The 25,899-nt window shown below is 37.0% G+C and overlaps 1 protein-coding gene across 1 annotated transcript; it reads left to right on the forward strand.

The window, feature by feature from the left end:
* Positions 1 to 4: 4 nt before the first annotated feature.
* Positions 5 to 25,580, forward strand: cdc42se1 (CDC42 small effector 1). Its single transcript, XM_028035571.1, has 5 exons — positions 5 to 106; positions 13,244 to 13,619; positions 22,220 to 22,324; positions 23,750 to 23,821; positions 25,104 to 25,580. Exons 2-4 carry the CDS (start codon positions 13,470 to 13,472, stop codon positions 23,816 to 23,818), a joined length of 324 nt encoding a protein of 107 aa, XP_027891372.1. The 5' UTR covers positions 5 to 106; positions 13,244 to 13,469; the 3' UTR covers positions 23,819 to 23,821; positions 25,104 to 25,580.
* Positions 25,581 to 25,899: the final 319 nt, after the last annotated feature.

Raw genomic sequence — 25,899 nt, forward strand, 5'->3', positions numbered from 1 at the left:
CACACAAACACAGAGAGAAAAAGGCAGAGAGTCTGTCAGAAAGCTGCAGCTGGTTCATGATCTCACTCCTTCAGCCGCTCATTGCCTCCCTGCCTGCTCCTCTCCGGTGAGTCCGCTGCCTCTTTTTCATTAAAAACAAGCAACACGAACTATTATTTCATTGTAATTCACTGGAGAAACATGTAAACTGAGTAAAATGCATAAAATCTCCAGATGTTAGCTGAAGTTCGCAGGTCAACCACCTCCCAGAAGGACAGATTGATCTGTGAATTATTAATCTACTGTACACACGAGTCGCTTCAGGCAGTTTAAATGACGCTGACATGTGGATTGAGACTCGATTAGAGGTTTTTAAATATTTTCAGATGCCTCTTTGCTCCCATTGGCTTTGGGCAGGAAGCATGTTAGTAATTACTGCTTTTCAGGCGCTTTTCTGGTTCAGTTTAGATCACCAGCCTGAAAGCTTGTTTACCTCCTGAAATGAGGGTTCAGGTTGTGCTGAAGGTACAAGAGAGCAGAGTGGAGTTTCTAATCGGGTCAGAGAATCTAACGGGTCACAGGATACAGCAGAACTCATGGGAGGAAAACTCCCCTGGGCTTCATTACCCTCCGCTCTCTGGGCTGGATTTCCTGTCTGGACGAGGTGAAATTATCGCACATAATCCATTTTATTCATTTCTCCTCTGTGCACTGCGAAAACACAACATGTTACCAGCTAATTTTAGTCCTGTTTCAAGTGGAAATATCTCAGTTCACTTGAAATAAGGCAAAACTATCGTAGAATTAACTTTTAAGCAAGACATAGGAGTTTGTTCTGAGGTAATAAGTCCTTAACTCGTTCAAACCCCAAATTTTCCCAGACATGAAAATATTAAAATCAGATATCATTGATTGCCCTTTGTACTAATCAAGGGGAAATAATTTTAAAAATTGTGGGAAAATATAGGAAAAAGTATGTTTTATGATCGGTTGTGACCGGTGGGATAATATGGTGTTTTAGATGAGCTAAAAGAGCCTCATTATTTCAAGATTAACGTGGAAAAAAACTACCACTTTTCAGTCAATAGTCAAGAAATATTTACATTAAAAAGATCCTATTTCTTGCTGAAAAGTTACTTGATAGTTTTGTCTTATTTCAAATGTACTAAGATATTTCCACCAGAAACAAAACCAACAAAATTACTTGGTAAGACTTTATGTTTTTGCAGTGTAGAGAAATGTCTGTCTGTCTGAGTTGTGCACTGCAAAAACACAAAATCTTACCAAGTATATCCAGTCAAGTTTAGTGCAAATATCTTTATAAACTTAAAATAAGACAAAAGTAACTTACAAGTAACTTTTCAGCAAGATGTAGAAGATTTTTGTATAAAATAATTCATTAATATTGATTTAAAAATGACTGGTTCCACTGAAAGGTTATTATGTGAATAATTTCTTATTTTTTGTTAAATAATAAAGTATTTTTCATGAATATTAACCAATTATTGACTTAAAACAAGTTTCTATTTCTTGCTTAAAAGTTACTTGTAAGTTAGTTTTGTCTTATTCCAAAAGTACTAGGATATTTCGACTAATCTAGACCAAAAAATCTGGTAATATTTTGTGTTTTTTGCAGTGTAGTTTGAGTAAAGAACCATAACAAATCAGGTAATGAGGAACCTGATCGTTTAGTTCTGTAAAATCTAAACATTTAAATGAATCTGCAGCTAAAAACTCTCCTGCCAAAACAACTTTTCTTTTCTTGGACAAAAAACAAAAAGAGCGGAAACAATCAGGCGATTAGAGCGAGAAGGTGGAGGTAAAAGTCAGAGGTCGGAGGTCGCAGACGACCCCTCTGCTCAGGATGAGCCAAAAATAACTGTTGGGCTGTGACGGATGGCTTCTAGTTTCTGGGTGTAGATCTATAGATCTGGAGCCAAATTACAGATCTGCAGAGGGTTTAGAGGCGTGCGGTGAGCTGGAAGGAGGGAAACACTGCGGCGCTCTGTTCCCAGTGTTCCCAGTGTTCCCAGTGTCTGCGGGATGTATTCACAGCGTTACAGCGGTTACGTTAGCAACATGTTTAGTCATTTCTGGAAAGCCCTGACTTTCCACTGGGATTCACGTTTCTCCAGGCAAACATTTCTGGAAAATTAAAAGAAGAAAACCTCTGAGCCAGCAGAAATTTCTCATCAATTCTGCTGCAGCTTTGAGCTTTTAGTCCGTTTTTTTTTTGTTGTTGTTGTTGTGCCAAATGCAAATACAGCATTTTAAGCTAAACGCTACATTGAGCTGTAGCTGTGACCCAGTTATGGGTTTGACCTCCTCACAGATAACCCAGTTAGTCCTGTTTGCTGCAGTGGGGGGACTGGTTTCTGACTGGTGAGAAGATGTTTTTCTTTTAAGGGAAACGACTGGAGATTAAAGTTAAATACAGTTTGGTTTCAAGGAAACTGGTTTCTGCATTGTTCCTGCTGTTTATGGACTTTTTGCTGATTGTGTTTTTAGACTTTGTTTCAAAATTGTTCTGAATTGGCTTCAGAAATTCGTTCCTGTCTTGTTAATGCTGGATTTTAGTTTCAAAGTGGAAGCAGAGAACGGCATGAAAATCTGTTTTCAAGATAACGAGATCTGATTTTCTCCAGATAAAGAGACGCCTCTTTCTAAGTAAAAATGTTTTTAGTTATTTCGGCCTGGAAAAGTTCAGCGAACAGTGGGGATTTATGCAAACAGCTGAAAATGTCAGTTGTTTGCATAATGACATAAAAATTCCATTTTCTTCAGGGTGAAGGTGTTCAAAGTGAAGTTCGGGGGCCGTTTGTGGTCTCTCAGATGATTTTGTTCGGCCCCCCTCAAGAATAAATTGAATAAATTTGGAAAAAACTGTGACTTTTAAACTAAAAATTACATAGAGAAATGTTATATGCCACATAAAGTGATCATATTTTCCAAGCTTTCTGTTTTCCTTTTGTTGTCATGGTAACTACGACCACATCTACTCATTAAAATCTACTCTAAAGTTTACATTTGGTGGACCTAAATCTGCTTTTTAATGCTGTATTAAAGCTCAGATAAATGCAGGAAGTGTTTTCAAATAAAAACTGACCTAGATCCGTTTTTTATCGCTCAAAATATATTTTTAGTTTATTTCAATTGAGCCCAAAAATTAAAAGCAAACTGGATTTCTTTCACCATCAAATCCTATTTGCAGTTTTTTCTCTCTGATCCAGTTCCTACAAAAAATTGGTTTACTGTATTTGCTTAATTAAAATAGTTCCTAGATTTAAAATAATCACAACAACATTTTGGTGATTTTACATTTTTTAAAATTATATTTTTTTGTTCTGAAATTATTTCTAAGCTGACGATTTTGGCCAACATGGCAAAAGGTTTGTACACCGCTTGAACAAAACAGGTTCTTTACATTTTCTGCAAAAATCGTTCTTAGATGATGAGATTTCATTCCGCTAAGCTCTGAACTCGTTTCTGAATGAGCTGTTTTGGCGTCCTGTCACTTTAAATCCAAATTAGCTGCTGCTAGCCACGCCCCCAACTCAGTGTTTACAGTCACACATGAAAATGGCTGCAAACAGATTCTCATTTATATGTCTCTGAAAAGTAGAAGTAGAGCCTTCTGCACAACCAACAAAAATGCAGCAAATGGTTTCCAGAAGTCAACAACAAAAGTTGATTTTTCCAGCAGCCATTGTACATCAACAGAAGCTGAGCAAACATGCTGTTCTGCTTTGGTTACTAGGTAACGGGGCTGGCCTCAGCTGGGTTGCTAGGTAACGGCACAGGACCCATCAAATGTGACTTAACATTCAGGTGGTTTTTGAAACGGCTCATTTTCCAGACACCAAAAAACTGTAACTTATTGCCAGTAAATATCTTAGTGATTGTTTTTCAAGAGCTTGGGTTGTTTCTAGAAGCAGTTGAGTTTCAAATTGAAGAATAAAATTCTGCAAAATGTGAATTTTTCATAATTGATCCCCTTCAAGGCTGAAACTGATGGAGGCCAAGAAATCTCCTCTGTACAAAGTGGAAAACTTTTGCTGATCTCACAAATGTTATGGTGCAAATGAAGTGCAGTCAGGATAAACGTCGTTGGGCAACATGTGTTGCGTCAACGCTGGAGACTTGAGGACTGACGTCTTCACTGAAGTGTCTCCCAAATAGTTGCCTGATTCCCAACTTTAAGGACCCAAAAGTGGGTTTTGCATAAAACCCCGGAGTAATTATGTGATTACTAAGACATTCTTGGTAAGATTCAGTCTCGAATGTTTATCTCTAGGTTTTCTTTTGTTATCTGGTTCCCACAGTCGGCCCGGTTCACTGACATTAAACGTCAGCTTGGCTGGATTTCAGGTTCTGACAAATGTCTCAGAACCAGCAGCGGATGTGTGTGTCATGAAGTCAAACGCTTCGCTGAGATCATCCCTTCAACAACCTGCATCCAGTTAAATCACAGCAGGAGGTTTTACTGAACCTCTCACCAACCCAGAACCAGAACCCAGAACCAAAACCCAGAACCAGAACCAAAACCCAGAGTGTTTTGGTTCAGAGACTCTTTAATGCTTTTTTGTGTTTTACAGGAAATTTAATCCCTGATTTGTAAGAAACTATGAAACATTTAAAAGTGGAGTCTTGATGTTTAATAGCGGATTATTGCTCTGTTGTCGTATTTGGATCAATAATCAATGATTTAAATTATTTAAATTGGGAAATTTAGCGAAAATCTGCATAGATCTATAGGACTGTTTTATATCTGCAATAAAAACTTACATCTAATTTGTTCTTATGTTTTATTTCAGACTAGAGCTGAAACAATTAATCGTATCAATCGCGATTAATCGGTTATTGACAACAACTGTCAAGTTGTCATAACAAAGGCATTTTGAATAATGTCAACGTTGTATTAACAGTGTCATGATTTACTGAATGACACTTTATGACAACAGTCATAAATATTCACAAAGACTCCTTCATGTTTATGACAGGTGTTATGTAATTTTTATGATTTCATGTCAGTTTCATTCACAACCCGTCAAATAAAGTGTTGCCATGTTTTCTTATTTTAAAAATTAATTGTTTGTTTATTTGCATCTTTTAATTTTTTTTCTAATACTGTATGAAAGAAGATTTAAGTGGTCAAATGAAAAATGTGCAAAAGGTTCCCATTTCTTACCGGCCTGATCGTTGGAATAATCGATTGAGCGTTTTGAATCGGCTGAAAGCGTCATTGTTCAGTGTGAACCTGAAGGCTGGCGTCACTTTAAGGTGTGTTAACTTTCTGCTTCCCGAGGGAGAGAAGTGAAAGCTGCTCGTTGTGTCAGAACAGGAGGGTCGACCGTTAACCGGTTGGAAAGTTTTCTGCCTTTAAACGTCTGGATGAAAAGGCGTCATTGTGAAGCTCGTCTCCAGCTGTAGCCGCTCCACTTTCTGCCACCTTAAACGCTCCGTCTTCATATTCAGGGGTCAACGCTTTCCTGTCGTAAAACTGCGTTTGTTAAAAAGGGAAAGCAGAGAGAGGCGTCCTGTTGGCTGGTATTTACTCTGCGCTAATAGGGTTTTATTTTACAGCTCTCGCTCACCTCCGTAAACAGAAAGTCCAAGGAGTTCACTGGCGACCTGATAAGGAGTTCAGGACTTTGACTCATTAAAAATCACTTTTGTAAACACTTATAACAACTAATAGTTTCATAACACGTCGCTGTTCAGTATTAACTGGAACAATAAGTAAATAGTTTTAATAGGAACATTAATAAAGGCTTTCCTACTTTGACAAAGTCCCAAATATGTTCCAGCATTATCATTATTCACTCTTAATTGTTTTACAGCTTGGAAAAAATGGTTTCGTTTTGCAATAAACAGAAACACAGAGCCAAATTTTTCACCGTGTGATTGCTTATATGATGCTTCCAAGAAGGAAAACTTTCTTTCCATACCGCTGTAAATTTACCAGGAATCTTTACAAGTCAAAGAGCCGTTTTTGCTCTCAGTCCAGTTAAATTAAACCCATTCGGAACAACAAAGGGGGGAAAATCACACAATTTTTTAACACAGTTTTATTTCTATTTAGATATTAAATAAAAAAAATCAAGATTTGTAAGGAAAAAGGATAATTACATTTTCTTCTGTCAGATACTGACATTTCTGGAGAATTATGTAAAAAAGATTATATGAAGAAAGAGTGTAAAATTGAGCAAAGCAAAGCTGCAGATAATGGAGAGTAGTAGGAGAAAGTAATACGGTGAGGAAAAGTACCAGGACTCCATAACCAAAAGTGAAAGAAGCTTTAGGCTCTGTGTGGTTTTGTTTCAGTGAAAGCTTTGTGGAAGTGATGGATGAAAACACAAGAACAAACTAAAGATTAACTAAGAAACATTTGAAGTGTTGGAGTAGTTTAGCTAACCCAGCTGCTCCCCAGGAGGTTAATGTGACCTGTTAGGTTAGGCCTGATACAAAACATGCTCATTAAATGTTTTTGTTCAAAATCATCCGTAAATAATTAGATTTCAATCTGGTCAGTTGACTAGTTTGAGTTCCTTTCAGAATTAGCTGTTCTGGAGCCTTCTGTGGTTGCTAGGCAACGAGCTGGGCTTCGCTCGGGGTTGCTAGGTAACGGGCGCAGTGCCTCCTGGTTTGTGATTCTACGTCCTGTAGATTTTAGGAACGGGTAATTTTCCAGACGCCAAAAGCGTTAAATGCCCGGGTGGGTTTGGGTTGTTTTGGGAAGCAGCTGAAACCCAAATGGAAGTAAAAGACTCGATAAATGTGGATTTAGCACAACATGTCGCCTTTATTGGATTTCTCTTCCACTGTGTTGTACATTAACTGCCTCATCTTGGCTCACAGCAAACAGGAATAACTTTTGAAAGCATTTCTTAATGATTCTCGTGGCCACGTCCTGGAAAACTACAGAAATCCTGATGAGTAATCCATTACTTCGCCTTGTGTGTTTGAACTTTGTAGTCCATTAGGTCCCTCTGATTTCATCAGATTAGGGCGCTGACTAATCACAGAAGAGAAGTGGTTTTGGTGATGCAGTCTCTCCTTCCAGGTTTTGCGGCACATATTAACGCATAAAAACAAATGATGCATTTTTAAGGGGAGACTTTAGGTTTCGTTAGGTCAGAATCAATAAAAATCTGAGAATAAGACGTCATTTCTGCCTGGAAGTGTGGCCAACACGGAAACGTCTGCTGCTTTTAGATGACTGATCAGGGAGTCATTTACTGTTCAGCCTGATGTTTAATGTGATGATGGGGTAAAACTGAATGTTGAGGATTCAAAAAACCCCTCAATGAATTAAAATACATTCCCTAAATAGTGTCTCTACTTAGAAAAAAATGTTAAAAACTGATGTAAAAGTATGAAAATGACAGAGAACGAGTCGTTGCCTTTCAAGTGGTGCCAGTAAAAGAGTCTAACGCTGCCAGAGCTTTGAGTAAAAGCACCAGGATTTCATAGTTTTTACTCAAAAATGTAAAACAAAAAGGCGTAACATCAAAAATGATTGTTCTTCTAAATATAACGTAATGGAAAATATGTAAATGTAAATAATAATAACTATAGTCAAGGTGCAGAGTTGCTTTCTATGACATTTGTTTGTTGTTTTTTTGAACTTGTACTTCAGTAAAAGTCTAAATGACTACCACAAAATCTATAATATTTTCCAGGTGAAGGTCCTGAATCAGTGAAAACTATTCAGGTTGACATGAATTAATAAAATTCATATCATAATTAATACTTTATCTTCAGATATTGTCTTATCTCAATAAAAATCTTCCCCTGCCAACCAGCTTCTCTGTATGGGATGCCAAAAATGTCAAAAAAAAAAGATGTAATAAAGAACAAAAAACAACAACAGGAGTTAATGAAAAGACTGAATTTTTCTGGTTAATTCTTTAAGTTTATTTAGTTTGTACATTATAAAACTAAAATAGTAAATCTTCTTGAATTCCTGAGAGGATTTATAGTTTCTTAAAAAGCAACGATATGGAGATTTTGTAAAACCCAAGACCTGGTTTTCCTGGCTCCATCCTTTTTTCTTCTTCTTTAATCTGATCCCATTTCATTTTTATTCAGCTGATGGCCTTGTTTGTTTGTTTTTGTCTCATCACTGCCTGCTTGTGATCTCAGATAAACTGAAGCAGGAAGTGTGACCAGGTCTATAAAGGAGGAAGTGGAGCAGAATAACAGCTGTGTATTTAAATAACACAGTCTCTGTGTTATTTAAATATTTCATGTTTTACACAAAAGGCATTTTCACAGCTTACAAAACATCAACTGGCATTTATTTTGGCAGCAATTCCTCAGATGTTTTCACTGTCATGTTCATAATTTGACATTAAAGATTTGTTAAAATTGATAATAAAACTCAAGAAAGTTGCTTTTAAACAGGAAATGTATTTCCTTTGGGTTTTAGCATTAACATTAATTTCTTAGACTTTAACTTATTCATTAGAGTTTTTCAGTGCAGATGTGCCTAATTCCCACAGAGAAGACGGCCAGGTTTCAGTTGTCAGGTTTCCTGTCTGCAGGCTTTTCTGATGCTAGTCATCAAGTTCGCCGGGGTCGTTGTGAAACTCAGAGGTCAGACATCTCGGCCGTCGTGTGTAAATAAACGTTTCTCCGCCTCTCTCCCGTCTGCTTGAAGTGTGATCGTGTGACCTGCAGCCGCTCGTCTCCAACAGACGGGCTGTTGTTGTCGTTTTGTGGCGCTTCAGCTGATTCTCCCCTCCAGCTGATCGTCGCTCAGCTGCTCTCACATCAGCAGGCCGGTGGCAACCGTGGCTTTTTGTTTTTATTGTTGTTTTGGTTGCTTGGATATTTTTGGACTGTCCAGCAGATAAATATGTCACAAAAACTGGAATATAGACACAATAAAAGTAAATAATCACGTATTTTAAGCATGAATCCTATATTTTCTGTATTTGTTGAATAAATATTTCGAACAGCATCAGTAGTAGCAGGCTTTCTGAAGGCAGCATAACGTTTCATGTCTGACCTTTTGAGAGGATAAGTTTGGTTTATTTTTATTTTTATTACCATTTGTGTTTCTACTGCTTCTTAAAACAAAAACCTATTTTTGCTTTCAAAAACCACCTTGCTGTTTTTTTGGCCATAATTTAATGGTTTTTGGTGTTTGAAAAATCTCCTGATTAAGTCGCATTCAACTGCTCTGCGCTGTTAGCTAGCAATACCAGCCCAGTGCAGCCTGTTACCTAGCAACCCAATCGAAGCTCCAGCACTTTTGTTCAGCTGGTTTTACTGCAGCATGCGCCGTACAATGGCTGCTGGAAAAGACAAGTGTTTTGTTGTTGACTTACCATCCAGAAAGCAACTTCCTGCCTTCTTGTTGGTTGTGCAGGAGGCTCCACTTCTGCTTTTCAAAGATGTACGGTTGTATAATTGTGCATCTGTTTGCAGCCATTTTCAGGTGTAAACGCAGAGTTTTGGGGCGTGGCCAACAGCAGCTTATTGGGATTTGAAGTGATAAGATGATTATGATTAAATCCAGGTACTTTATGCAGTTTAATTATATAAAATACACGTCTTTGTGTCCCAAAGAAGAGTATTTCAAATGGGAATGTTCTTTAGCAACACTATTTGTGCTTGTGGGACAATAATTACTGCAACACATTCACAGTTACCTTAAAAAACAATTTTAAAATAGTTCTTATGGTCACTTTTATTAAGACGCGACTGAAATCATTTGGTTTAGGAGTCAAAGACCTTCAGAAAGGCTGGAGAACTGTAGATCGGTAGCAAAGCTAAGTAAATAAATGAGAATGAATCAAGTTTTCTGCACAGACTGTGGATCCTGCCACCTGCAAACAACACAATGGGAGGGGAGGAGCAGTTTACCTCCTCCCAGTGATGTAATGGGACAAAATTTATTATAGCGGCGCACAAACAGACAGCAGGACAGGAAGTTTAGACTGAGTTTGCACCATTGTGCTGCTTGTACTCATGAACGGCCATTCGTCTGTCCGTCTATCCACTGCAGACGCCGAAATGCAAATTCCTGAACACTTGCATCACTTCAAATTCTGACACCCAATTGAGCCTCTTTGCTTCCTTTTTCTCCAGTCCTGTCACTGTCGTCTTTTGTTTATACTAATATTTAACATGCAGCAGAATTTTGCTGCTGTCTCACTGGAAAAATACAAAATCTAATTTTAATGCACTTAAAATGAGACAAAACTACCTTATTAGTAACATTTCGGTGAGATTTAGGAGCTTGTTTTTAGTAAATAATTTATTAATATTCATGAAAAAATACTTTAAAGCAAAATAAGACATTTTCCCATGTTAAAAGCGAAATACAACTGGTTGCTAGGTGACAGCCTGGGCTTGGCTGGGGTTGCTAGGTAACGGCTTAGTTCCCCTTGGCACTGGAACTAGAGAGTTTTTGTCAACATTAAGGAATTATTTACTTAAAACAAGCTACTACATGTTGCAGAAAAGTTACTCATAAGTTAGTTTTGTGTTATTTCAAGTACACCGAGATACTTTAACTAGAAACTAGACAAAAAGTACTTGGTTAAACGTTGTGTTTTTTTAGTGCAGGTCACAGAAAAACTGTAGAAATAAACGTTTTGTAAATTTAGATTAAATTTTAGAAAACAAAATGCAGCTTTTATTCTTTCTGTCCACCAAACTTCGTCTGTTTCAATTTACACTCTGGTTGTAATCCAGAGGTGAACACGTTTGTTACCCAGAGGGCGAAAGTGTTTACAAACGGACAGCAGCAGCAGCGTTTCAACTGGAGGTAAAACCGTCACACACAGGCGTTTTCTGTCCTGATGTGTCGAAATGACGGTTTGAGTAATTTATGTAAGATTAAACTCAGACGTGTGGAATGTTTTTCGAGTGATGGCTCGCTCAGACAACACAGCATCTGAGTGTTTGTCTGAGTCCAGATGAAAGCAGCTGATGAAGGGAACCGAGTCGTCAAAATGGAAAATAATTTAAAAAGTCCCCAGGATTTGGTGGAGACCTTCAGACTTTTCAGTCCACAGTTTGATGAGCTGTTTGATTCCCACACAGGAAGTCCTCTCCTTGGCGAAGCGGACCCCTCAGGCTGAATTCCTCTCTGCTGATCTTTGTGGATGTCAAGCATGAAGCTACATGTTTCTGGCCTCCACATTCCTCCCTTATCATCTGCTGAAATGTGTTGGAGGGACTCCAGATATTTTTCTAACAGGCAGAGCCGACTCAGTTAGACGCAGTTAGAGCTTTTGATTGGGACGCAGCGAACGCCTCCCGCCATCCGGCCGAGGTTCATCTGGTTGAAATACAGAAACAAGCAGGAAAAAAAACTGATTTATCCTCCTTAATTAACCCACAGATAAAAGTCACAACATCAGGTGAAGATAATTAATTAATCTGCCACCAGCAACGTGTCCCACTAATTTCAACCAGCATGAAACATTCGATCCCATAAACAAACTCTGCCCTGAAGGAACAGGTTTCCTGCTCCGGTTCATGAATCATTTTTACATTCGATGCCTGTAGTTGTACATTTTGTGCCTCCTGAAAGCTGATCTTTGGTCTGCAAATGTTTTTTTTTTTAACATTTCACTGTATTTATTTATTTTCTAAGCAATAAAAGTGACAATTTACTTTGTTTATAGAGTAACTTCTTGCAGATAAGCTGTACAAATTGGTCCTTACGGCTTGTATCTTTATGTTACTGCGCAAATTGTAAACAATTTTTTTGTAAAATTTGCAATGCTTAGCCTCAAACCGGCTGCCCTCTTTGGGCTGAACAGCGGGTACTGCAACCAAATGTTCCCATTGGTTACAGTCCAATATTTTATTTCATTTAAAAAGTAACTATACCCCAAGTCAACGTTTTTGTTGCAGAAACGTTGTATAAATTGATTTTAAGGGTACTATCTTTATTCTAATGTGCAAATTGAGACATGTTTTGTAAATGTGTTTATTTTTTAAATGCTTAGCCTCAAACCGGGTCGGTGCTGCCCTTTTGGGTTGAACAGCAGGTACTGCAAACAATTTTCCTGTTGGTTATAGTAGAATATTCTTGCTTATTTTATTTTTAGAGCAAATAAACCCTAATATAATTTTTTTGTTGCAGATAAGCTGCATAAACTGGTCCTTAGAGATGCTATCTTTAGGCGTGAGCTGCTACTCAGACCTAAAAATAGCTATTATGACTTTTATTAAATTTAAAATAATTCAAATTAAATAGATAAGTACATAGAAATTAATGGATTATATTTATATTTAATGGTTGCCAAAACACCTCAAGTCTATTTTTCTGTTGTTGTGCTTCTAAGTTACAAATAGCCATAAATGTTATTAATGCACACAACACTTGGTAGTTAAGGAACGACTTCTTTTTTTTTTATTTCCATGTTGTAAAGTTTAACATCCACAGTTTCAGAATCTGTTCAAAGAAAAAAGAAAAGAGTTTAATATTTTAATAAACGTGATGTATTATTTTGGGGTGATTTCAGGCTGTTAGTTCCTGAATGTTTGTTAGATTAGTGATCCTCAGCCTGAGCAGTTTTCTGCTCTGAGTCGCCGGCGCCTCCCTGCAGCTCCTGGTGTGCATGTCTGCTTGTGTTACTTCCTGCTGCTCCGTGTTTGGACCACACCTAATGTTTAGTCACGCTTAATGTTGCTGCCGTGTTGACGTCTCCCCGGGTTTGGTTCCCATGCAGCCCAATGACGGACTGCCTCAACGTTTTCAGAAGACTTTGCTCATGTTTGAGGATTTCTCCTGGAAACGTGGTGATTTTTGGACCATAAGTGCCATTTAAGCATCTAAGAAATGTAATCACATACGCCGTTAGAGTTTCACAGAGCCTTATTTGGTAGCTTCATGAATCTGCAGCTCTGCTCTGCATTGTGGCTTCAATTTGAGGCGTTTTCTTTTAGAGAAAATAACTGAAGGTCAGATGAAGGTCTAGTTGTTTTAGAAAGCTAAATCAAGCCGTTAGCGCGTTGGCTCACTGGCAGATAAAGCAATCTAATGTGGAGCAATTTAAAGATTGCAGATTGATGGTGGTAGTTTAGAAACTTGAGGCCGTTTGAGTCGTTGAGGTGGACAACTGCAGAGGCATTAAAATAATTCCTGGTCGCTGAGGCACTGAAAGGTGAATAATGTGATAAAGGAAAGGAGCAAATTTCAGTCAGAGGATTCAACTTATAATGAGACAAAATTATTTAATGTTCTGATCTGGAAAAAGAAAAAGTTTGTAATGTTTTTTTTTTTCTGTCTTTGCAGGACGTTTGGATTCCAACGTTTGAATCTTCTGAGGAGTAAATTTGAATTAAAATTTTCTGCCCCTGAGGATTTTTCACCAGAGGAAATTTGTGGATATCCTGATTTTCTTTTTTTCCAATCTGAACCACCTGGAGTCCATCTGTAGATTTTTATTATTTAATCTACGGTGGGGGGTTTTCAGGGTTTTACCCTCTGACTGTCTACATTTGTGTGGCGTTTTGTCTGGATGCCCCAGGATTATCCACAGACTGCAGTTCCTACTCGGGCCTGCAGGGCGGCAGCAGAGAGCAACGGCCAGCCGCTGGACAGGCAGACCGTCGGCATGAGCGACTTCTGGCACAAGATGGGCTGCTGCGTTGTAGCCAAGCCTCCTCCGGTGAGAAACCAACACCTCTGGTTCTGATCCACATGGGAGCCCATTTTAAAGTTACACTGTAAAAAATTAACAGAATAAATTTGGTTTAGGTAATCTGTCATAGAGGATAAATATGTGGGTGCTCATATATAAATGTCGGAGTTCCAAATTAAATATTTAATTTGCAAGCTAAATATTTAGTTTAAAACTGAAAATTTTAATAGCTAAATATTTAGCTTTAGTTCTAAAGCTAAATATTTAATTTTACAAACTACATATTTAGGATTCAAATTAAATATTCAGTTAGAAAGCTAAACATTTAGTTCACAAATAAATGTTTAGGTCTTAGCTAAATATTTATTTTGAATAATAAATATTTAGTTAGAAAAAAAATTATTTTGGAGTCAAGTATTTAGTTTGAAAACTAAATATTTATTTAGAAAATAATTAGTTTAAAAATACTTAATTTGTGAATATCAAGTATTCACAGCTAAATGTTTGGTTTAAAATTAAATGTTTAGCTTAGAAATTAATTGCTTAGTGTCAAATAAATATTTAGTTCTGAACTAAATATTTAGTTAGCAAAATAAATATTTTACTTGTAGTTAAATCTTTAGTTTAAAAACTAAATATTTAGCTCCCACTTAAACATGCACTTAGCAACTGAATATTTAGTTAGAAAATATTTAGTTTTAGAAAATAACTACTTAATCAATTTTTTATATTCACAAATTAGATATTTGTGAATATATAATTCCCAAATGTTTGCTTGTGAATTAAATATTTAGTTTGGGACTCCTACATTTGTAAATGTGTAAATAGCATGAAGGAAAATATGACTGAAAAATAAATATTCACATTTTGATTAAGCCAAATTACTGCTGTTCTTTTTTTACAGTGTAACTTTAGAACGTGTTTTCCATAGCGAAACTGCAAAGTAAAACACTTTTTCAAGAACGTCTGATGATGTAAATACAGTGAAAGCCCCAGATATTTGATCAACTCAATGGTCAACCTAAAATAAATTACCAATAACACGTTGGATTCTTTATTAGATTGATACTTTACTAATTATCACTGAAGATGCACTGAGAAATTGTCTGGTGCCTGTAATGAGCTGATTTCATGCATAACTGGGTCAGATCTGAAACTCTTGGATGTGGAAATTTTGAAAAAGACTATTTTTAGTTCTGTGAAGGGAAACTAGATTGTAAATAACTTTCTGTCAGCAGAGTCATGTCGGCGTCCCGTCAGCCTGAAGTTACAGGAATCTGAATCTGTTGAGACAAAGTTGTTGTTTTTTATCGTTTTGAAGAGTCTATTTCTGACTATCAGATTATTCTGGATTAGGAAATCCTGGCAGTCTTGAAAGAAAGGGAAAGAGTTTGTTCACTCTACTGGGAATACTCACAGGGATTGCTGTTAGTAGTGCTAACGTTGCTAATCAAGCTAATATAACAATACTTGAGATTCCCCCAAAACCGCTTATAACTACCTATTTTAATAGTTCAAACACAAAATAGACCTTAATATCCATTAACACACGTGGTGAAAACTGGTTAGCGCTAGAAGCTAAATATGTACGTTGTTATTTCTGCTGTTGTAGTTTAACCAGTTAGCACCCAGGAAAAGAAACGACCAACGTTATCTCAAGTAGCTTTGCACATTGTGTGTTATTTTTAAGAATATTTTATTTAAAAAAACTGCAAAAGGTGAATTTTCCACAAATAATTTGGAGTTAGGTTCCAGAGAAAAAAAAAGCATTCAGGAAAAGAGATGATTTGGGTAAATTATAGCCACATTAGTAAATAGTTAGCTTATTTGCATTTTTTCTAATTTTTCCAATCACATAATATAAGGTTTGTTTATGATATGATAAGTCTTCAATGTGCATTTCCAGCCTGTGTATGAATAAATATTTGTGAACTAAATGAGAAGGGAGAAAGCTTTAATGTTACCTTTACCTGAGCACTGACTGTTGATTCACCTAAACAAAGTTCAAATCTAAAGGACGGCGACTGGATTTGTTCCAAAATATCCAACAGATGTGTCCTCATGATGCCTTCATCAGTGAGAAAACAAAAACAGAACCAGATTCTCAGTTCCCCTTTTTAAACTTCACACCAAAACAGCGTACAGTCGTACTAACAGAACAGTTTATTCTGCAGTCACTGCGTAGCTAAACATTAGCTAAACATTTAGCTTCTGATGTTTATAAACCTGATTATGATTCAGGTGTTGCTAAGAGTGACGAGAAGAAAACGTGGATGTACGGTTCCATTCATTCAAATTTCATGCTTTATTGGCATCAATGTCACATTAAAATTGGGTTAATAATTGTTTGATTGAACAACTAAATTCATTTAAGTATTTTTTGTCTAGTTTCTAGTCCAAATATCTTAGTACTCTTGAAAGACATACCTAACCAACAAGTAACTTTTCTTCAAATATAGGAGCTTGTTTTAAGTCAATAATTCTTCAGTGTTTATAAAAAGTACTAGTTCCACGGGCAGATTATTTCACTTATTTCACAATAAACAGGGATTGCGCCGTTACCTAGCAACCCCAGTCAAGCTCAGCCCGTCTCCTAGCAACCAAATTCTAGTTCCTTTGGCAGATTCTTTCACTTGTTGGGTAAATTATAGTTACATATTAGTAAATAGTTACTGTATGTTGTAAATGTTATAAGTGAAAGAATCTGCAAGTGGAATAAGAACTTTTAAAAAACCAATATTGAGGAATTATCGACTTAAAACAAGCCTACATCTTGCTGAAAACTTTCTTGTAAGTTAGTTTTGCCTTATTATACTAAGTACTAAAATATCTGATCTACAAACTAGACAAGAAATACCTAGGAAGAGTTTGGGTTTTTGCAGTATAAGTGCATGTTAGAGTAACTTATTAACCTGGGACTGTGGGAAGGAGTTGGAATACCAGGAGAGAACTCATGCATTCACATTGAGAACAAACTCTTTGCAGAAGATTCAAACTCAGGACCTTCTTGCTGCAACAGTGATACCAAATGCACCAAAGTGCAGCCTGACACAGAAATCCATAATAAATGAAAATGTGTCTACCCAATTTTCGTTTAGAATCGACTAAAGATGTATTTTGTGCAGGTTTCATTTTGTAAAATTACTTTTTGGCTAAGGGTGCATCCACACCAGCCCTGTTTAGTCCGCTGTAATCGAACCCAAGAAAGTCCGGTTCGTTTGAAGAGGTGTGAATGTGTAATCAAACTCTGATGTGGACCAAAAAAGCTAACCCTGGTCCGCCTAAAAATCAAGGGTTTGGTTCAATTAAAGTGAACTCTGGTGTGATTCCAATGCAAATGTGAATGGAAAGCGGACCGGAGACCGCTCAAAAAACAGGAAGCGGACTATAGCTTATAGGATTTCTATAGACTATAGGATTTCTGGGTAAATACAATCAAAACAAACACGCTAGTGTGGCGCTAGTAGAAGAAATGGATCGTAATCTTTTACCAAAGACAAAAGAAAATTCCTACAACTGCAAAATTATTTTCCACTTTGTGAAAAAGCAAGTTGCGCTCAGTGTCTTCTTCTTCGGTTTTCATGTCGGTGTTTCTTGTTGCAGCGCCACCACAGGCGAGGAGGGGAACACATTTTCAAAAGTATTTGGTTCGTTTGACAGAGTTTGGTGTGAAAGTGAACCACACCAAATGAAAATGTAACAAATGTTGTAACTTTGACTCCCAATCGAACCCAGTCTACTGGACTATCAGGTGTGAAAACAACCTAAATCATTCCAAACCCAATTCAAATTCAGAAATACTTTATTAATCCCAAAGGAAAATTAAACATGATTTTATAACAGCTATCCCCATGGCGTGTGTATGTGAATGTCTCGCCTGAACTGTAATGTTTAACATGTTAAAGAGCTAACAGAGTTAGCGTAGGCCCCTGGCACTATGGGCGTGAAACCCCACCACATGTACCTTCACATTGAGCGTACGCTGGCAGTGCTGGGAGGAAGTTCTGCTCTGCGCTGGTTCTCTCCAGGGACCTCCTCCCTCCTTCCTCCGCCTGTATTTTTAGAGTTTTCTGTTTGTTCCATTGTACCGCTACAACAATACACCTTTAACAAACGCACTGAGACACACAGCAGGGACTTCACTCAAAAAAAAAAAAGCAGTTTCTCTTTCAGGATCTGGACGGTAAAACTGCAGCTGTTCCAGAAAATTATGTAAAAGAAATGAATGGATTATCAGACACGACAAAAAATATGATTGTCTGTGTTTATCATTTCAATCATTTTTAATTGCCTCTAATTACATTTTCAACTATTTTTTCTCTAGTTTTTAATGCAAATATCTTAATACACTTGGAAAAAAGACTAAACAAACGTACAAGTGACTTTTTAGAGAGTGAATAATTCCTTAATCTTGATGACGAAGTACAGATTATTTCATTTATAACATGGGAAAATGTCTTGTTATAAGTGAAATAATCTGCCAGTGGAACTAGAACTGGTTGCTAGGTGACGGGCTAAGCTTAGCTGGGGTTGCTAGGTTACGGCACAGTGCCAGTTGACTGTCAGCGTAACCAGTTTTTTATTTAATCAATATTAAGGAATTATTTACTTAAAAAAACATTGCTTTTTAGCAACCTACATGTTGCTAAAAGGTTACTTGTAAGTTAGTTTTTGTCTTATTTCAAGTACTAATATGTTTGCACTAGAAGGTAGACACAAATTACTTGGTAGGGTTTTTTGTTTTTGCAGTGTATATATTTTTTTTACTCTTAAACAACCATTTTTGTCCATTTGAGTCTTTTTTCAGTTTTGTGTCTTTTCCTTTTATATTTTCATTTTTAGAGTCTATAATATATTTTTGTTTTTTCCTGAATTTATTTTAATTTTCACTGTACTTTTTTGTTTTGCGTTGCTTTCTAAATTATTTAGCTTCACTTTGTAATATTATTGGTGGGGTTTATTGCAATTTGCACCCCATATTTAGTGATTTTAACTGTTTTTACCTTTCTGTGGTTTGTAAAATTGGTAACTGACTCGTAATGGGGAACCTGAGCGCATCATAGTGATGCACTGTAAGCTGTTATAGGCAGTAAAGTGGCCTGTGTCAACACTGTTTGTTTGTTGAACAGCTGATGGAGTTAAAACATAACATAGGATCAGCTCCATATGTCTGTGACCTGCTTTTATTTTGAAATTCCAGCGTGTTCCTTCGATGTTAGTGACTCAGATTACATGATGATGATATTTGGGATGAAGAAGAAGCAGCTGTTTATCAGCCCAACACAAAGGTTGCCAGGAGAGACGTTTTCCCTGCCGCTCCACTTTAATTGCGGGAGACTCTGTGTTGCGTAACATAAACTGCTCCAGGATTGGATTAGGCCTCAGTTTGTTGAATCTTAAAGCTTACTGCTGCCATTAAAATCTGGCAAAGTCGCAGCTCTGTGAGCAATCCCATGGTTTTGCTAAATGACCACAAGTAAATCTAAAACAGAGAGCTTCACAAAAGTCAGGAGAGTTTGTGTAATTGTTGAGCTAAAAGTTGCAGCTCCTCGTTGTTGCAACACCTCAGCCCTACTCACACGTCCTGATGAAATTAAGAGTCAAATTCCTTCCAGTTTGTCCATCAGCGCTTCCCGGTTGCTTTCTTTTAATTACTGTTGCCATGGCGGCAGCTGTAGCTGTGGAGGAGGACGCGTGTAGGCCGAGCGGTGAGTCACTCCCAGCTGGTTGAAGCCGCTGCAGTGTGTGGTCCGAGTCTCCATCTCACAGAAATTTCCCCTGTAGCTGCGTTTTCTTCAAACATTTGGAACCACTAGCGAAATTAAAGGGGCAGCATTATGTAAGAGCTTTACATCATGTCATAATGTTAGTCCCTCATCAAAAACATACACGCAGCGTCGCTTCTTTGATGCATTTGTCTCCATGGCAACCATTCAGCTGTGCAAAAACCCGGGGGTGGACCTAGCTCCGCCTTCGAGTCGCAGCTCCTCCTCGCAGCCAACAAGCTTCCGCCTCCCAGAGCTGTCCTCGCCCACTCTGCTCCTTCAGACTAGCCAGAGCAAATTAGCAAACACCCGGTGGGAATGCTGAGCTCATTGAACGAGCTTGTTCTCAGCGTAACGCTGGTAAAAACTTTGTTAAAGGGTTAACAGAGGAACGACTTCCTGAAGGTTGAGTTTCAGAAGGAGCAGGAGTTTTTAAAGAGACAGAGGCCCAATTTCATTGCATTAAATTACAAAGTCAAATTTCTTTTAAGTCAAATTAGTTTTATAACTACTGAGGGGTAACATAGTTACTTGATTGTGCTACAAAATGGTCCTATGTGGCTGGAAAAACATAATACTGCCCCTTAATATCATGATTAAAGTAAATGATAAAATACTATAAAAGCAGCAGTTATAACATTATATCCAAGCCCCTTCAGCCTTGATCTTTCTTATGCATTTTTCTTTTTTCTCAGCTGTTTTTTGCATTTTCTTCACATTGTTTTATTTGTGGGTTGAATCTCTTCTTAAGCACTGATAAACCAGTTTATGATCAGTGTATCCACATATAATTTTTTAAACATATATTGTCTGAAATTATCCTCCTCTCCTACACTACAGGCTTTGTGTGATCTTCAGGGCTTGTCGTCTCGCTTGTGTTCACCCATCACTTTTAGTTCTGCTGTGTTACATAAAGGCCCTGGATAATCCCGAGCATAAGCCTCTTAAATTACTTCTAAATGGTTTTGATTGCGGCTTGGATGTGTTTCCACACAGCGGGGTTTACTGGACTTCGGGAGGCGAACAAGGTTTTAATGAGGGGTTTCATTGGCTGATTCCCAGAGCTCCGAGTGTCCCTGAATGCACCAAAAGGAGCTGAACTCTGAAGGAACCTGAAGTTAAAACCTAATTCCAGGTGTTGGATGTAGTTTCTGAAGGTAAAATCTGTTGTAGTTGCTGCTGTGAAGTGTGTGGAGTTCCTGTTTTATCGTGGAGGCCTCGCGGTTCCTCTGGGTTTTTCCTTTTTCTCCGACTGTTGCGTCACGTTTTGTTGTTCCTACATGATTCAATGTGGTGATTTGAGACTGAGAGTATGTGGACATGTGGAGACACATCAGAGACAGACCATCAGAGGAACAAAAGAGACGCATAAGAAAGATCTGAAAGTATTTCAACACCAGAATCGTCTCATTAGGGCAGTGGTCTGCCACACTGCAAAAAATCTTACCAAGTAATTTTGGTCACATTTCTAGTACAAGTATCTCACTACACTTGAAATATGTATTTTATATCAATATTAAGAAATCCTTGACTTAAAACAATCTCCTAGATTGTTGAAAACTTCTTTATAAGTTAGTTGGTTCTTTTGTTGTTTTTATTTCAAGTGTATTAAGATAATTGCACTACAAACTGGACTAAAATACCTGGTAAGATTTTGTGTTTTTGCAGTGCAGCTGTTGCTCCAGAGCCGCGTGTGGCTCTTAAAAACCAATAAGGAAATCTTTTTGATTATGAATGCAACAACAAACAAGAGCTTTTCTCTAAATACTTATGCAAACTCTTTATATAAAATATATAACAGGCTCTTAAAAGTATCTTTACCAAATTTCTTTTTTCTACCAATATTCTTTTTTTCATTTGTTCTAAAATCTGAAAATACAAAATAATTTTAGTTTAATTTTGTTTGACTTCCATAATGAAACATTTTATGTTGCACTGCAAAAACACAAAATCTTAGAGGAGAGTGAGGTCATTCTTAAAAATGAGATCTAGATCTCAACGGGGTTTACCTGGTTAAAAATATAAATAAATGCAGAGAAAACAAAAATATCATAGGCATTAAAAATTAGATATAAAAAGAAAAGACACACAAAATAAAATAGAGCGACGACAAAAAGGCACATAGAATAAAACTGCTATGTCCATTAAGACCTGTAAAGATACATGCACTGCAAAAATGTAAAATCTTACCAAGTATGTTTTGTCTTGTTTCTAGTGGAAATATGTTAGTACACTTGAGACAAAATAACTTATGAATCATTTTCAGCAAGATATGAGCTTGTTTTAAGACAAAAATTTCTTAATATTGATAAAAAATAAAAATAATAGTTACACTGACAATCAACTGGCACTGTGCCGTTACCTAGCAATGCCAGCCGTGCCCAGCCCGTCACCTAGCAACCAAATTCTAGTTCCACTGGCAGATTATTTCACTTGTAACAAGACATTTTCCCATGTTATAAGTGAAATAATCTGCCAGTGGAACTACAGTTTGGTTGCTAGGTAACGGGCTAGGCATAGCTGGCGTTGCTAGGTAACCCGCAGGGAACTAGTACGTTTTTATTAATGAATATTAAGGAATAATTTACTTGTAAGTCAGTTTAGTCTTGTTTCATGTGTACTACGATGTTTACGCTAGAAACTCGGCCAAAACTACTTGGTTAGATTTTGTGTTTTTGCAGTGCAGAGCAACAGGTGCACCATCTGTCCACGTGGTCTGTTTCCTTTTAACCTGTTGTTTTCAGTTAAAATCCTATTACATTCAACCATAATTTCTTTCTGAAATTTCCTTTCTCCTTCAGATCCACTGTCCAGGACAGAATGACTATTTATCTAAAGTGAAAAATCTCTGTGTCTGTGTAGAAGAAGAACAGGAGAAAGATCGACCGTAGCATGATCGGCGCGCCGACAAACTTCATCCACCTAACGCACATCGGCTCCGGGGAGATGGGAGACGGCCTGCAGCCGGTGAGATGGCACAGCCTTAGTCTCCACCTGAAGCCTGACCTTTCCGGTTTACCTGACTGTAACTCAGGACAGAAAGTAAAAGGAAATCTGTGCAGCTTCCCAGCAAACAGAGATGGCCAGGCTTCAGTCCAGCATGAGGACAGAGGCGCTCTCTGTGTGTATGGGTGTCAGGAAGTGTCTTGTGGCACTGCATCCTTCCTGCTTCTATTTTGGCTTTTCTCTTACATCTGGGATGTGGAAATCTGCCTCCACTCTGGCAGTCAGTGAGGTCGTTCTGGACCAGCCTAGAAATCCTGCTCCAGTGTCGTTTGGTGTGAATGCAAGAATACATCAAACTAATGACTGGGTTTTTCCACCTGGAGCTTACTTAAAGGGGGTTTTTGTTAGCAAAATTCACTTTTTTATACTTCCATTTTGGTCTCCACTGCTTCTAAAAACGACCAAGCCCTTAAAAAAAACCTACCAGCCGTTTTTTGGCATAAATTAATGAGCCGTTTCAAAAATCTCTTAAATGTTAAATCAGAATTGACTTGCACTTCAAAAACACAAAATCCTACCAAGTAAATTTGGCTCTAGTTCCTAGTGCAAATATTTTATTACATTTGAAATAAGACAAACTTTTCAGCAAGATATAGAGGCTTGTTTTTAGTAAATAATTCCTTAATATTGATGAAAAAGTTCTAGTTCTATTGGCAGATATATTAACTTTAACATGAGAAAAATGTCTTGTTATAAGTTAAGTTATCTACCAATTGAACTGTAACTTTTTCATTGATTTATAAGAAATTGTTTACATAAAACGAGCCTCTACATCTTGCTAAAAGGGTACTTTTAAGTTAGTTTGTCTTATTTCAAGTTTTCTAAACTATTTACACTAGAGACTAGAGCAAAATTGCTTGGTAAGATTTAGTGTTTTTGCAGTGCAGTTCACCATTACCTAGCAACCCACGCGGAACTCCCCACACTTTTGATCAGTGCTGTACAATGGCTGCTGGAAAAGACAAGAGTTTTATTGTTGGCTTTCCATCCAGAAACTACTTGCTGCATTCTTGTTATATGTAAAATATTCATGATGAATAATTATTTTTAATAAATTAAATGTGTTTGTTTATTTGTTTATGTCTAAAATTAACTTCTAAATATCATATGTATATTTTCTTTTGACAAAAAGTATGCAAGTTGAATAAGTTTGTTTGGTCCATTAAGTGTGCAATTTGCTTTTAAGGAGTTAATATATTTTATCTTACTAATTTATACATTTTTATTATATACCAGCATGCATTATCTAACTTGTTTTCTAAAATAATTAGTTTTATTTATTCATTTTTTAAATCTTTACCCATTCCTGTGAGGATTGTTTAATGTGCTGTGTGCCTCCTGTCGGGTGTGACTGAATGTTTTTTTCTTTGTTTGTTTTTTTAACAGTCAGGGTCTGTTCAGGAGCAGATGAGGTCTAAAGGCCCCAACATGAACTGCAGGAACAGCCTGTTATAGCCGGTAAGGACACAACTCTCACTCTGAGCAGAAAAAAACAGGAAAGATTAATGTTGGGTAATTCAGTCTGTGTTACAACCTGCAAATCTGTTGAAAGCATTGTGACTCTAAAACCTTATGATTCATTATTTGTTCAGTAATTCTGACCTTGGATGACGCTCAGTCTGATCACAGTCGTATGACTTTTTGGCAAAACTTTCCTCATTTTTAACCACTATATCTTATTTAGATCCCCAAAATTAAATAATAAGCAAAGTATTGGGAACTGGAGGCTTCAGTGACCTTTTTTTGTAGCTGTGGGACAAAACAGCTTGACTCAGGAAAGAGTTTCTATAAAAACACTGAAAACTCAAAATATTTTACACATTCAGATAAAATTTGTATGTCATGTGTGACTCTTTTGCAGAACTGAAGCCAAATTACAGCTTATTATTAAGCATAAGCTAGCGTTAGCACTGCTAGCCACAACAGGAAGTAAAAAAGGTAAAAGGTAAAGCTCCGATTGTCATTTAGTTAAAACATCTACACAGAATCTGTATGTTGTTGCACTGGGTTAGAGCAGGATAGAAGTGAAACAACAACACAACTAAAATCCGAGTCATTATTTATCATTCCGGTTTACATACAAGCTAATATTAGCATCAAAGCTAGCTGCTACTAGCAGCTACAGAACTGGTTATTTTGTTGCTATAAAATATGACAAAAATAGAAAAATAAATAACACAGCAAAAACCTAATTTCACTCATCATTCCTGCTTATGTTCAAGCTAACAGTTTTGCAGTGATAATATTAGCGCTGTAATGCTAGCTGGCGCTGCAGAACTGCTACATGCTACATGGGGTTTATTTTGTGCATAAAATGTAAGTCATGTGGGGAAAAAAATTAATATTGCTATTGATGTCATCTTTGGTTTATTTTTTGTGTTTGAAAACCACAATAGTAAAGCCTCCTCTGACTGTTTGGATAATAATCACACAAGAAGCCAATGGAACATGTTCTTGTTTTTCATTTTTATTTACACACAAGAACTGCCCTGTTTTGTGTGTGGAAAATATCAAACCTCAAAATGCCTTGATATTTATTAAATGATATACATTTTCATTGTTTAAAAATGTTAAATTCATGTAGGTGTTTATTCCTCCTTTTGATTTATCAGCTCTTACACAGATTGAGGATCAACTTTCTCTTAGATTATGACTCTAATAGAGCAAATAACTGCTTACCTGTATGCTGACTACACATTAAATGATTTAATTTTAAATCTCTGGGTCTCTTTTTTTTCAGGATTGTATTAAGTTGACTCAAGCCAGCTGACTGACCTCCTCCGCACTCTGAACCTCTGAGCCTGTCCTCCATCATCCAGCTAACGGCTTCATCCCTTCCTGCTGCCCTGCTGAAGTGTCACTGATCAACAGTGGAACCCTTCTGACCTACATTTTAAATTTATTGAGCAAATGTAATAATCATAATAATGTTTTTTGTTTCTTTCTTTCACCCTGGTCAGGTCTGAAAGTTTGTAGCCAAACATGAATTATACAAATGTTATTTTTGGGGGGTAGATTTGACACCAGGTCTCTCATCAGCATTAAATTAGACTTTACTGTTATTGTATGATCAAACAAATCAAATCAGGAATATAAGAACAGCATTTAACTGCTGGTGTTTCTAAATTTTCAAGATATTTTATTCTGCTGAACTCTTACACTGCAAAAACACAAAAACGACCAAAGTAGTTTCTAGTTCAAATATGTTGATACACTTAAAATAAGACAACACTAACTTTCAAGTAACTTTTCTTTAACTCTTTAAAACTGGTTTCGTTGGCAGATTATTTCATTTTTACCTAGGGGGAAAAAGTAATGTTAGAAGTGAAATAATCAGTGGAACTAGAACTTGGTTGCTAGGTGACGGGCTTGGCTGATTGGCGTTGCTAGGTAACAGCTCAGGGCCTGTTGATGGTGGATCTAGTACTTTTCCATCAATATTAGGAAAGTATTGACATAAAATAAGCTCCCATATCATCCTGAAAAGTTAATTATAAGTTAGTTTGTTGCATTTCAAATGTACTAAGACATCAGTA

Source organism: Xiphophorus couchianus, chromosome 13 (assembly GCF_001444195.1).
Source record: "Xiphophorus couchianus chromosome 13, X_couchianus-1.0, whole genome shotgun sequence".
In the NCBI taxonomy this organism is placed as follows: domain Eukaryota; kingdom Metazoa; phylum Chordata; class Actinopteri; order Cyprinodontiformes; family Poeciliidae; genus Xiphophorus; species Xiphophorus couchianus.

What these genes read in the sequence shown, in the direction of transcription:
- cdc42se1 (XM_028035571.1), top strand. Translation starts at nt 13,470, where the DNA reads ATGCCCCAGGATTATCCACAGACTGCAGTTCCTACTCGGGCCTGCAGG. An exon ending in TTGTAGCCAAGCCTCCTCCG is followed by an intron (nt 13,620 to 22,219) that starts GTGAGAAACCAA and finishes GTGTCTGTGTAG; the next exon opens with AAGAAGAACAGGAGAAAGAT. An exon ending in TGGGAGACGGCCTGCAGCCG is followed by an intron (nt 22,325 to 23,749) that starts GTGAGATGGCAC and finishes TTTTTTTAACAG; the next exon opens with TCAGGGTCTGTTCAGGAGCA.